Source organism: Triturus cristatus, chromosome 12 (genome assembly GCF_964204655.1).
Source record: "Triturus cristatus chromosome 12, aTriCri1.1, whole genome shotgun sequence".
Taxonomy (NCBI): domain Eukaryota; kingdom Metazoa; phylum Chordata; class Amphibia; order Caudata; family Salamandridae; genus Triturus; species Triturus cristatus.
Genome location: NC_140595.1, coordinates 842,896,850 through 842,911,210, shown reverse-complemented (window position 1 = coordinate 842,911,210; position 14,361 = coordinate 842,896,850). Strand labels below are relative to the sequence as shown.

The window sequence follows — 14,361 nt, the reverse complement described above, 5'->3', positions numbered from 1 at the left end:
ATAAGAGTCATGAGGATTAAAAAAAACGTAAACTGCTTGTCAGTTGGATTATGGAGACAACAAATATCAACCATTTTTTGGTAGTATTAAAAAAGGATTTGAGAGAGAAAAACGCTTTAGGGGGGCGAAATTTGGCTTGTGATATTCTATCCAGTAATGGGTCCGATATAAGATTAAAATCTCCTCCAATAATCAGAGGCACATTACCCAATTTTTGAACCTCTGATGTAAATCTTTACCAAAACTCTGGGTCATCATTAGTAGGCACAGACACATTAATTAGGTGGAAAACATTATTGTCAATTTTTATATTAGCTATAATGAACCGACCTTCTGAATCAGAATGTTTATGCAAAATTTGAACATGTAATTTTTTTGCAAAAAGAATTGCTACCCCATTTTTCCTATTGAGAGCCGGAGAAGAAATAACATCCCCTACCCATTTTTTATTCATATAGGATAAAACTTTATCATCTACATGAGTTTCTTGAATGAAACATATATTTGCTTTATGTCTATCTAAATAATCTAAAACTTTAGTACGCTTAACAGGGTGCCGTAAATCCTTAACATTACATGAAACAATTTTATTACCATTACCACTTGCCATTTTGAGAAAGGAGAAAAGATAGAAAACAAGATAGATTCAAAAGATAGAATGAAAAAAGAATAGTAGCTCGAGTATCACTATAAAGAAGACACAAAAGACACCAACGAACAATAAAAATAAAAACTATACAACATATAAATATGTATAGAACTTCTGAATCGCACACACGCATGTCAAGAAGAACCTACTCCACATGCCCTAAAATCATACTCCAGTTAATTAAACATGCTCGCAATAAAATCAATCAATATTAAAGTCATGTAGTAGCCTCATTTGTTTCCATAGATGCTCGAGGAGCAGGGCCATGTGTACCCCTTCCCTTTTTTTTTTAAAGAGGACGGGGGCACGCGGTCCTGCTCCCCTTTACATACGTAATGCCCCAGGGGATGAGGTCCCCGCTGTCCAAAGGCCTACCCTATGCCACGTATGCCAAAGGCTGTGATTAGCATGGGGTTGACTGCCTGGGCTGGGGGTTGGACAAAAGGCCTGGCCATAGGCCCGGCCCTGTATTCAATCCCCGCTGTGCACGACCGAATGCCTTGTGTGGTGGGGGGGTCAGCTTTACGTATGGTAACAAAATATTACTTTACGTTAAAAAACAAGCCTAGAAATTCACTTAAAAGACAAATGTTAAAAGGACGTTATAGTTGGGTGAGAATTTCACTGACTATGTAATCTTTTAAATATACATAACCACTAAAATTCACAAGTTATAGAAACTCTGGTAACTATAACTCGTACCCTAAGGTAACTATAACTAGTGCCCTCGCATGCACTGCTATTTACCTCACCTATTACATCACGCATGACATCTTCTATGACATCATTAATAATATCACAGTAACATTTGCAATTAAGTTATTGATGAGAAAACTGCATGGCGGTGGCACGAGTTATAGTTACCAGAGCTAACTGTAACTAGTGAATTTCAGTGATTTTGTAGGTTTAAAACGTTATGTTGTCACTGAAATTCTCACCTAACTATAAAGTTTCTTTTTATTAGGTTGAGTCTAGTGGCAGCGTGCGTGCGCTGCTCGCTCTGCGATACTGCTGTAGTAGAGTATGGGAGAGAAGCCGCACCCACTCTCCTCCCATATTTTTCATTGGCTTGTCTCATTGTCTTTCATAAATGCTGCCTTCGGATTTGTTAATAGGCTTGTTAGTCCCTCCTTATTACGGCCTTGTCTTATTTGTACCCTCTCAAGGCGACTGCCCCTTTACTTCAGTTGTTTCACAGGACCTGTTATTTAGTCTGTAAGCGCTATTTACTTTATTGAGTTTCTCTTCCTGCAGGCCGGACATGAGCTGCTTCCGCTGAAACCCCTTGTGTTTTTTTAAGCAGCACGGCTGCCCTCGTAATACTGGCGCCTGTTTCAATCTCTTTAACCCGGCATTATCTTGTGTCTTTTTCACCCCCCCCCCCCCCCCCACCAAGTAAAATGTATTTAGAAATGATTAGCAAATCAAGTCATGTGAATTCCAGGTAGCACATAATCCTGTATTAATGGTCTGAAGCTGACAACAGCACATCTGTGTTACATGTCATCTGTACTAAAGCCACCTGACGGTTTGTTATCAAAAGCCTGTATTATTAACAACAACACCAACACCACCACCAATACCTCCACCAATACCACAGATACCACCAATACCACAGATACCACCACCACCAATACCATACCAATATAGCCACCACCAATACCACCACCCCCACCAATACCAGTACCACCAATACCACCACCAATACCAATACCACCACCACCAATACAATACTGCCACCACCAATACCGCCACCACCAATACCACCATCACCAGTGCCATCACCAACCCCCACCAATTCCACCAATACCAGCACCACCACTACCAGCAGCACCAATACCACCACCACTAATACCACCACCACCAATACCACCACCACCAATACCACCACCACTAATACCACCACCACCAATACCACCACCACCAATACCACCACCACTAATACCGCCACCACAATACAACTACCACCAATACCCCCTATACCACCGCCACTAATACCCATACCACCACCAATACCACCACCTCTTTGCCTGTTGCTCACGAGTAATAGCAGGGGCACTGTACGAGGCTGGAGCTGCAGCTGAGACCATCCCTCCCTCCCTCCATGCCTGCCATAAAGCGCAGCCCGCCCTGCACCAGAAGGTGAGGCCAGGGCCCTACTGCAGCTGGAGTGTTTTTTATGAGGCCAAAGATAGCAATGACCTTTGGCAATGCCACACTGCACACTTATATCACGGAGAGGGCAGGAAATAGCCCCTCCCCACCCCCGCTATTCCTCCTGAACCTCAACAGTGTAATCACCGAGCGAAAGGAGTTGGAGGGCTTTGCTAGTGTGTATAGATCCGATCATATGTGACTCCTACTTTACACTTTGTGTCTGTGTAATTTACAACTCATACACATCTTCTTCAACGCACTATTTATGTCGCAGGCCGGTCTCTTCCTCTGGTATTTACAATCCAACAAGCAGTGGAGAAGGCCCTTTATTGCAATGCAGTAGGTCTGGCATTTGCGAGAGTTTAAGTTATTAGTATTGTAAATGACAAATCCTGTTATTTATGTTTTAAAAACCAAAACATAAATAAAAGGCTTGTCATTTACCATGCCAATAGCTCAAACACGCGTGAATGCGAGACCTATTGCATTGCAAATGCTTGTTTATATATACACGTGTGATGTGAAATGACGCGTTGTAAAGGACAGTGTGGGGTATTACACGCCTGGTGAAGGGGAGCTGGACTCGGACAGAAGAATTGTTCTTGTCTGAGATTGAAAACACACATCACACGAGAGAAATGCGCGCGCCTCGCTTTGAAAACTTGAATAAAGGAATGTTCAAACGCAAACCCTTCATGGTGTTAACGCCAGACGCTCCCCTGGTCCCTGTCCCTCTGGGTGCTTTATCCAGGGATTCGAGGCGCTTTGCACCGTCTGCAATGTGACTGAGCGACACCCCTCGTGTTGAATCCACTTTCTCAAGGTGACCAGTGTTCAAAGTTCTTTTGAATATGTTTTATGTTACACCAGCCCTTGAAGAATGTATATTAACCGGTTTTTATATATTTAAGAAATGTCTCTAAAATGCGCTCTGGGGCTTCAAGGCGCTAGACTTCAGCGGGTCACCATGGAGACAGTCGACGACAGAGTCCGGACCGGCTCTTGGAAACAATTCCCCGAGTTGGCGTCCAAGGCCGGTCGATGCCCTCCAGGCCTCCGAGGCCGCTCGCCTGATCGGGGCTGGCACACCAGCTGCGCCGACTCCTTCCGGGGAGTGTCTCCTGGGCCTGGTTAGTGTTTAACCAGCTGAACTCCGACCAGGGCTGAGATAAGAGCCGCCGTCGGCGCAGGCAAAGCACTTAACGAGGCGCTAGCAGCGAGGAAGCACCTGACCGGGGTGATACCAGGGAGCCGGGGGGCAACAACTCCCGACCGCGGCCGAGGAGGGGCCAGCGCTGCAGCTCATGTGGGAGGAGACCCCCGCTGCCAGGAGGAGTCACTCACTGCCAGGAGGAGTCACTCACCCCCGCTGCCAGGAGGAGTCACTCACTTCTTGTGAGAGGAGACCCCCGCTGCCAGGAGGAGTCACTCACCTCTTGTAAGAGGAGACCTCAGCTGCAGGAGGGACCTCTCGAGAGAAGACCCCGGCTGCCAGGAGGAGTCACTCACTTCTTGTGAGAGGAGACCTCAGCTGCCAGGAGGAGTCACTCACTTCTTGTGAGAGGAGACCCCCGCTGCCAGGGACCCCTCGAGAGAAGACCCCCGCTGCCAGGAAGGGCCCCTCACCTCTTGTGAAAGGATACCTCAGCTGCCAGGAGGGACCCCCCACCTCTTGTGAGAGGACACCCCAGCTGCAGGAGGGACCTCTCGAGAGAAGACCCCTGCTGCCCGGAGGAGTCACTCACTTCTTGTGAGAGGAGACCTCAGCTGCCAGGAGGAGTCACTCACTTCTTGTGAGAGGAGACCCCCGCTGCCAGGAGGGACCTCTCACCTCTAGTGAGAGGAGACCCCCGCTGCCAGGGACCCCTCGAGAGAAGACCCCCGCTGCCTGCCAGGAAGGGCCCCTCACCTCTTGTGAGAGGATACCTCAGCTGCCAGGAGGGACCCCCCACCTCTTGTGAGAGGACACCCCAGCTGCAGGAGGGACCTCTCGAGAGAAGACCCCTGTTGCCCGGAGGAGTCACTCACTTCTTGTGAGAGGAGACCTCAGCTGCCAGGAGGAGTCACTCACTTCTTGTGAGAGGAGACCCCCGCTGCCAGGAGGAGTCACTCACTTCTTGTGAGAGGAGACCTCAGCTGCCAAGAGGGACCCCTCACCTCTTGTGAGAGGATACCCCAGCTGCAGGAGGGACCTCTCGAGAGGAGACCTCTGCTCCCAGGAGGAGTCACTCACTTCTTGTGAGAGGAGACCTCAACTGCCAGGAGGAGTCACTCACTTCTTGTGAGAGGAGAACCTCGCTGCCAGGAAGGACCCCTCACCTCTTGTGAGAGGAGACCCCCGCTGCCAGGAGGAGCCACTCACCTCTAGTGAGAGGAGACCCCCGCTGCCAGGGACCCCTCGAGAGAAGACCCCCGCTGCCAGGAAGGACCCCTCACCTCTTGTGAGAGAAGACCTCTGCTGCCAGGAGGGACCCCTCACCTCTTGTGAGAGGACACCCCAGCTGCAGGAGGAACCTCTCGAGAGAAGACCCCCGCTGCCAGGAAGGAGCCCTCACCTCTTGTGAGAGGAGACCCCAGCTGCCAGGGACCCTTCACTGCTTGTGAGAGAAGACCTCAAGTCCAGGAGGGACCCTTCACCTCTTGTGAGAGGAGACCCCAGCTGCCAGGAGGGACCCCTCACCTCTTGTGAGAGGAGACCTCCGCATCCAGGAAGGACCCCTCACTGCTTGTGAGAGAAGACCCCAGCTGCCAGGGATCCCTCACTTCTTGTGAGAGAAGACCCCAAATGCCAGGAGGGACCCCATGACCGCTTGTGAGAGAAGACCCCAGCAGTCAGTAGGGACCCCTCACCTCTTGTGAGTGAAGACTCCAGCTGTCAGGAGGAGTCACTCACTTCTTGTGTGAGGAGATCTCAGCTGCCACAAGTGGGCCTTCACCTCTTCTGAGGGAAGACTGTAGAGGAAACACCCCACTTCCTGTGGGAGGAGACCCTCAGCTGCCTGGAGGGACCCCTCATTTCCTGTGAGAGAAGACTCCAGCTGCCAGGAGGGACCCCTCGAAGGAAGACCCTCACTGTCAGGAAGGAACCCTCACCTCTTGTGAGAGGAGACCAGAGCCCCAGCTGCCAGGAGGGACCCCTAACCTCTTGTGAGAGAAGACCCCAGCTGCCAGGAGGGACCCCTCACCTCTTGTGAGAGAAGACCCCAGATGCAGGAGGGACCCCTCGAGAGAAGACCCCTGACCTCTTGTGAGTGAAGACTCCAGCTTCCTGGAGGGACCCTCACTCCTGTGAGAGAAGATTACGGCTTCCTGCCTCCTTACTTCCTGTGAGAGGAGACCGCCAGCTGCCTGGAGGGACTTGTCACTTCCTATGAGAGGAGACCCCAGCTGTCTGGAGGGACCGCTCACTTCCAGGAGAGGAGATCCCCAGCTGGCTGGAGGGGACCCTTGAGTCGCCTCTTGAGGGCACCACTAGTGCTTCGCCCGTCACTGTGCCACCTGCAGGTCCCTCCTCCTGGTCTGACCTCCTACCAGTGATTGGACCTTTTGGTGAAGAAGTTCCATTTCCAAGAAGCCAAACCAGCCGAGTGTGTGGCCACCTGCAGTGCCAGCGGAGAGATGGGCACCGGGGCCGCGGGATGTGCCTGGAGCCAGGGGCTCATGTACCTGGGCGCCTGCACCGCAGCGTACATCACCCTCCGGTTCACCTATGGTGTCCTGCGGGGTGTGCGGATGTACCTGCTTTCCAGCATCTGGAAGACTGACCTCAAGGCGTATGGGGAGTGGGCAGGTAAGGCGAAGGAGTGGGCTAAATACCATTACGTGCATTTGTAAAGTGTACGTTCACCCAGAAGGGTATCTTGGCGCTGACTAACACGTTTATTGTTACTTGCCTTAATGTTACTCATTTTATCGACCACAGAAGGATGAAAGGCATAAAACAATAATTGAGGGTGCTTTTATCCTTCTATGCGTTCTGCAGAATGCAGCACATTTTACCGCGGGGAGGCGTTGGCATCTGACACATTCCCAGGTTTACCATCCCTTGCACATCTGGGAATGACTCAGATTCCATGCATGTTGTGTGGAAACACCCATGGAACGCCCCTTCCATGCAGAGTAATGCGTGAAAGGGGGCCATATTTACAAGGCCATAAAACCTTTTAAAAAGCCATGCAGAGTGGCTTTGCGTAGCCCTGTAAATATGGGCCAGCACATTGTGCCACCGGAGCGTCAAACAAAGTGATGCTCTTGTGGTGCAAAGGGCTTGTAAATATGCCCTGAAGTATTTCTGGGATTTTACACTTTCATGCCCGTTTTTGGCATTTTGATACTTGTTTTCTTGGAAATGGAATAGGTCATTACCATGCAGACCTCTTCCTGTCAGTTGCAGACAGAGTACCTGCCAATCTGAACACTGACAAAAAAGGGTGCAAAGTCCCTGCTGCCGCCGTAAAACGCATTGCAGGGTGTACTGAATGCACGTGAGAGAGAATGAATAAATGTGACAAAACGTGTGTGGTTCAGTGTACCATTTAGATGTAAAATAGTGCCTTGCACATCCAAGTGCAGGCGGAAGGATATCCCAACACCAATAGATAAACGGTAAGTCTAAAAGACCCCTACAGGCTGTGGCAATATGTGATTGGCAATGCTTTTAGCCAATGGCTAAACAGTCCCGAGGCTAAGGAGCGAATGGTTGAAGGAGGCTGCCCAAAGCCCCTTTCTATATCTATAGAGTGTGCATAGAAAACAGTTTATTTACCAGGAAGGGCTTGAGCGCCAGCACAGGCCAGACCAAAAATCAAATTATTATTGAACTCCAAGCATCGGTGTCTGGTCTGGTCCACCCACCGCCATTACTACGCACACATGGGTGCTGCAGAACAGGTGCCCTCTGTGCCCACGTGTGCTGTCTCAGACATGTGGTATGTGGTAGGAGCCATGTAGTGACAGATACAGGTAAGCTCCCTAGTGTCCCTGTCGCCTGGTCTGGGTTTCGCTCCTAGGTAAGTCCTTTTTTGAGGGCTTGCCGCAAAGACAGCCGAAAAGATGCTCCCTAGATGTAGAGAGGCAGTGTTGTAAGTAGGATGAAAAGGTGGCTGTTGTAATGGTGCAGGGCCCTTGGCCCTCATGCACGCTAAATGCACGCTAAATGCCTGGACACAGACACAGATAGTTAGATGGTAGAACCGGCCCCTTTTATTGGCAGGGTCACATGTCCAGTGACGCCTGTGCTGGAAGGGTTTGGGGTGGGGTGTAAGGCAGCCGCTGGGAAATGGCTGGTGCTAAAACAACTAGACCAGTGATCAGCAGATCACAAACCCCTCCCAAACTTTATTCAAACTGGAAACAAATAAAGTCCAAACTGTGGGAGAGAATCAAACAAAAATAAAACAAGATAACAGCAACTTCCGCTGAGTCTCTTTAGCTGCTGGTGCAACAGCAGCTGGGACCACCGGTTCTATTTGGCACAGTTCATGGGTGCTCTGCGGGTCTGGTCTTCTTTCGACTCTGTGCATGGAAGTCGTCCTCACAGTCGTTCTCGGCATCGTTCTCGTGGTGATGAAACAGGTGGAGTGATGGTGGATCGGATGGATGTTGCTTTCCACCAATCCGTCCCGGTTGTCGTGGTTTCGCCAAACAGGCATCAATGCTTCTCTCTGCAAATGGTGGAGTCATTGCAAGACATCCCTCTCACTAGGATGCCCCTCTCGCAGGTATTCCCCTCTCACGGAATGTCCCAGGGGCCCTCTTCACCAGGTTTCCACTGGACTTGGTGCCCTTCGCCGTGTTGCTCCAACACCACCCGCTGGGTGTGTGGAGGAAGCGCTACGAGTCCCACCTTCATGTCCTTAGCTCCACCTGAAGGCTAGTTGTTGGCTCCGGGCACTTCACACGAGATCTTCGTCCTCCTGGGACCTGCGGCCGTGGACCCATCTCTCGTGGCGGAACCCACTCTCTCGGGCGTCCCTGAGGCCTTTGCCCCTGGGTCACCACAGTCTGGTGTGGAGTGGTCGGATCCTCTTCTTCAGGACGTCCGAGCAGTCTCACCGTCCAGTCTCCCATGCGACCCCAAAGGTGGATGTCACTAATGGTCCAGCCTGCTCGCCTCTGCCGTCACCAGGTGTTCTGAAGACTCGTAGATAGATGTTTTCTCCCAATGCCACCAATGTTCACCAGGCCCTGTGCTCCATGTGCTCCAATGTTCTTGCAATTGTCACCTTTGCCCTCTGGTGTGCGAGTTGGCCGATCACACACTCCTCTCGGCTTCTTTCTTCTTGTTGAGATTTCTTCTGCCTTTCTTCGCGGTGGCGTCATGCCACTCAAATTCCTCCTTCTTGTTCTTTTCTTCGTGACGCGGTCTAGTCCCATCTTCTTGCTCGCCTTCACTGACCAGGCCTCTCCGTGTGACGTGCACTCCACACGGGTCTCCCTGGTCTTGGCCTACCCCTAGGACAATGCATTATTTTCCTTCGATGACCAGACCTGACGTCGCGACCTTCTTCTTGTCCATACTCATGCTCGGTCTTCATTCTTTTAATCCAGGTCTTTCTTCTCTGACCTCTTCTTTGGTCATCACCACTCTGACCTCTTCTCAGGTCACTGCCTTTTTGACCTCTTCTCAGGTCGACGCTTCTTCAACCTCTTCCCAGGTCACCGCTTTTCTGACCTCTTCTCAGGTTACCGCTTCTTGGACCTCTTCTCAGGTCACCGCTTTTCTGACCTCTTCTCAGGTTACCGCTTCTTGGACCTCTTCTCAGGTCACCGCTTTTCTGACCTCTTCTCAGGTCACCGCTTTCCTGACCTCTTCTCAGGTTACCGCTTCTTGGACCTCTTCTCAGGTCACCGCTTTTCTGACCTCTTCTCAGGTTACCGCTTCTTGGACCTCTTCTCAGGTCACCGCTTTTCTGACCTCTTCTCAGGTTACCGCTTCTTGGACCTCTTCTCAGGTCAACGCTCTTCTGACCTCTTCTCAGGTCACCGCTTTCCTGACCTCTTCCCAGGTCACCGCTTTCCTGACCTCTTCTCAGGTTAGCGCTTCTTGGACCTCTTCTCAGGTCACCGCTTTTCTGACCTCTTCTCAGGTCACCGCTTTCCTGACCTCTTCTCAGGTTAGCGCTTCTTGTACCTCTTCTCAGGTCACCGCTTTTCTGACCTCTTCTCAGGTCACCGCTTTCCTGACCTCTTCTCAGGTCACCGCTTCTTGGACCTCTTCTCAGGTCACCGCTTTTCTGATCTCTTCTCAGCTCGCCGCTTCTTGGGCCTCTTCTCAGGTCACCACTTTTCTGACCTCTTCTCAGGTTACCGCTTTTCCTGACCTCTTCTCAGGTTACCGCTTCTTGGACCTCTTCTCAGGTCACCGCTTTTCTGACCTTTTCTCAGGTGACCGCTTTTCCTGACCTCTTCTCAGTTGACCGCTTTTCCTGACCTCTTCTCAGGTTACCGCTTCTTGGACCTCTTCTCAGGTCACCGCTTTTCTGACCTCTTCTCAGGTGACCGCTTTTCCTGACCTCTTCTCAGGTGACCGCTTTTCCTGACCTCTTCTCAGGTTACCGCTTCTTGGACCTCTTCTCAGGTCACCGCTTTTCTGACCTCTTCTCAGGTGACCGCTTTCCTGACCTCTTCTCAGGTGACCGCTTCTTGGACCTCTTCTCAGGTCACCGCTTTTCTGACCTCTTCTCAGGTGACCGCTTTTCCTGACCTCTTCTCAGGTGACCGCTTTTCCTGACCTCTTCTCAGGTTACCGCTTCTTGGACCTCTTCTCAGGTCACCGCTTTTCTGACCTCTTCTCAGGTTACCGCTTTTCTGACCTCTTCTCAGGTTACCGCTTCTTGGACCTCTTCTCAGGTCACCGCTTTTCTGATCTCTTCTCAGCTCGCCGCTTCTTGGGCCGGTTCTCCAGTCACCGTTCACAATTCTTCCCCTGATGGTTCACCCGCTTTGGGCAGCTTGTGCACTCGGTCACTCCTCTTGAGGTGCCGTCTTTTCTTCTCTGGATGCACCTTTTCCCCAAGAGCCTGAATAAAGGAGCAGGAATATTCTCCAAGAGGCTTTACTTATGTAATAAGAGTGTAGTTCTAACATGGGAAGTAAAACCCCGTGTGTCACCAGAAGAGTACCTGGGTGCCTAGTTGAGTTCTGTGTAATTGCAACCAGACGCAGCACACAACAATGGGCCTACTCCTAAAACGAGCCATACCTATTGGCTTTGCCAATGCTTGTTAGCAGTATCAAATAAATGGGAAACAAAGACTTTGCTGTAAATAATTAGAATTGAAAATGTTTCAGTTCCAAGGACAGGAGCCTGTGAATGATCATCACCAGGACTGTGAAGGGGGAGTGAGTTCGGAGTGTCAGTCGCTCTGCTGTGCCTCTCATGTCTCTTTCCTCCGCTGTCTCTCGCTCTGATAGACACTTCCGCCCCTTCCCACCCCATTCCCTCTGAAACCTTTCATGTGCCCACCTCCTTCCTCGTCAGCGATACCTCTTCACTCTCTGCTTCTGCACATTCTTCCTTCCCCCTCTCGCCTCCATCTCACTGTTTCTTTCACCCACTCGGCCCCATTCACAGCTATGTGAGCATGGCTCTGGGGCCCCGCAGAGAGGCCAAGGATTGGATGTGCATGTAGTCTTAACATGTATTAGGCAGGGGCAGGCGCCTTGAGAAGCTTGCAGTTATAAACACCCACCCACAAACTGAACTCAGCTCAGCATACAATATATTAAACAAAAGTTAATTATGTTGCATCAAAAATCTACAGAGACCCACCACCTGGAACGAGCAAATACTCATGGGAGGAAAGATGCATAAAACACCTGGAATGGAGATAGGGACGGCCTCGCTGACAGTGATTGCATTAAGGGTTTTCACCGTCACTTCTGAGAAATCCATTCCGGGTTTTGCCTGTAAAGTTAAGGACATGAATGAATATATGACCAATTTCAAAGTCAGTTTTTAATCAGTGCGGGGTCGCAGATGTTAAAACTAATATTCATTTTTGAAAATAAACCTTTGTTCCAGATCTTCACCGTTACAGTACTGAGACCCATACACCGCCCCCCCCCCCCAATGCACCTCACTCCCGACCTGCAGTACTCCCTCTTATTCCAGTACTGAGACCTGTACACAGCCCCTGCAATGCACCTCACCCGACCTTCAGTACTCCCAGTTATTCCAGTACTGAGACCCGTACACAGCCCCAGCAATGAACCTCGCCCCGACCTTCAGTACTCCCAGTTATTCCAGTACTGAGACCCATACACCGCCCCCCAATGCACCTCACTCCCGACCTGCAGTACTCCCTCTTATTCCAGTACTGAGACCTGTACACAGCTTCACCAATGCACCTCACCCGACCTTCAGTACTCCCCGTTATTCCAGTACAGAGACCCATACACAGCCCCAGCAATGTACCTCACTACAGACCTTCAGTACTTCCTGTCATTCTAGTACTGAGACCCGTACACAGCTTCACCAATGCACCTCTCTACCGACCTTCAGTACTCCCTGTTATTCCAGTACTGAGACCTGTACAGAGCTTCACCAATGCACCTCTCTACCGACCTTCAGTACTTCCTGTCATTCTAGTACTGAGACCCGTACAGAGCTTCACCAATGCACCTCTCTACCGACCTTCAGTACTTCCTGTCATTCTAGTACTGAGACCCGTACAGAGCTTCACCAATGCACCTCTCTACCGACCTTCAGTACTTCCTGTCATTCTAGTACTGAGACCCGTACACAGCTTCACCAATGCACCTCTCTACCGACCTTCAGTACTCCCTGTTATTCCGATACTGAGACCTGTACAGAGCTTCACCAATGCACCTCTCTACCGACCTTCAGTACTCCCTGTTATTCCAGTACTGAGACCTGTACACAGCTTCAGCAATGCAATCACTCCCGACCTTCAGTACTCCCTGTTTTTCCAGTACTGAGGCCGTACACAGCTTCAATAAATTCATCTCCATCCCAACCTGCAGTACTCCCTCTTATTCCAGTACTGAGACTTGTACACAGCTTCACTAATGCACCTCACTCCCGACATGCAGTACTGCATTATTCCAGTACTGAGACCCGTACACAGCCCCAGCAATGTACCTCACTCTCAACCCTCAGTACTCCCTGTTATTCCAGTACTGAGACCCGTAAACAGCCCCAGGAATGTACCTCACTCCCAACCCTCAGTACTCTCTGTTATTCCAGTACTGAGACCCGTACACAGCTTCACCAATGCACCTCGCTAGCGACCTTCAGTACGCCCTTTAATTCCAGTAGTGAGGCCCGTACACCATCCCAGCAATGCACCTCACTCCCAACCTGCAGTACTCCCTGTTATTCCAGTACTGAGACCTGTACACAGCTTCACCAATGCACCTCCCTCTCAAACTGCAGTTCTCCCTCCTATTCCAGTACTGAGACTTGTACACAGCTTCACCAATGCACCTCACTCCCGACATGCTGTACTGCGTTATTCCAGTACTGAGACCCGTACACAGCCCAAGCAATGTACCTCACTCCTGACCTTCAGTACTCCCTCTTATTCCAGCACCGAGACCCGTAAACAGTTTCACCAATGCACCTCACTCGTGACCTGCAGAACTCCCTGTTATTCCAGTACTGAGACCCGTACACAGCTTCACCATTGCACCTCTCTACCGACCTTCAGTACTCCCTGTTATTCCAGTACTGAGATCCCTACACAACTTCAGCAATGCACCTCTCTACCGACCTTCAGTACTCCCTGTTATTCCAGTACTGAGACCTGTACACAGCTTCAGCAATGCAATCACTCCCGACCTTCAGTACTCCCTGTTATTCCAGTACTGAGACCCGTACACAGCTTCACCAATGCATCTCCCTCCCAACCTGCAGTACTCCCTCTTATTCCAGTACTGAGACTTGTACACAGCTTCACTAATGCACCTCACTCCCGACATGCAGTACTGCGTTATTCCAGTACTGAGACCCGTACACAGCCCCAGCAATGTACCTTAGTCCCGACCTTCAGTACTCCCTGTTATTCCAGTACTGAGACCCGTAAACAGCCCCAGGAATGTACCTCACTCCCAACCCTCAGTACTCTCTGTTATTCCAGTACTGAGACCCGTACACAGCTTCACCAATGTACCTCGCTAGCGACCTTCAGTACGCCCTTTAATTCCAGTAGTGAGGCCCGTACACCATCCCAGCAATGCACCTCACTCCCAACCTTCAGTACTCCCTGTTATTCCAGTACTGAGATCTGTACACAGCTTCACCAATGCACCTCTCTACCGACCTTCAGTACTCCCTGTTATTCCAGTACTGAGACCCATACACCGCCCCACCAATGCATCTCACTCCAAACCTGCAGAACTTCCTGTTATTCCAGTACTGAGACCCGTACACAGCTCCACCATTGCACCTCTCTACCGACCTTCAGTACTCCCTGTTATTCCAGTACTGAGATCCGTACACAACTTCAGCACTGCACCTCTCTACCGACCTTCAGTACTCCTTGTTATTCCAGTACTGAGATCTGTACACAGCTTCAGCAATGCAATCACTC

The 14,361-nt window shown here is 50.5% G+C and overlaps 1 protein-coding gene across 1 annotated transcript in view; it reads left to right on the top strand.

Moving 5' to 3' along the window:
* Positions 1-3,939: 3,939 nt before the first annotated feature.
* The window catches only part of LOC146783044 (very-long-chain 3-oxoacyl-CoA reductase-like), a 133,586-nt gene continuing 123,164 nt past the window's right edge, over positions 3,940-14,361 (top strand). The window contains exon 1 of the mRNA XM_085638372.1: positions 3,940-6,596. Coding sequence (XP_085494498.1) covers positions 6,425-6,596 — 172 coding nt within the window. The 5' untranslated portion in view covers positions 3,940-6,424. The remainder of the gene's footprint in view (positions 6,597-14,361) is intronic.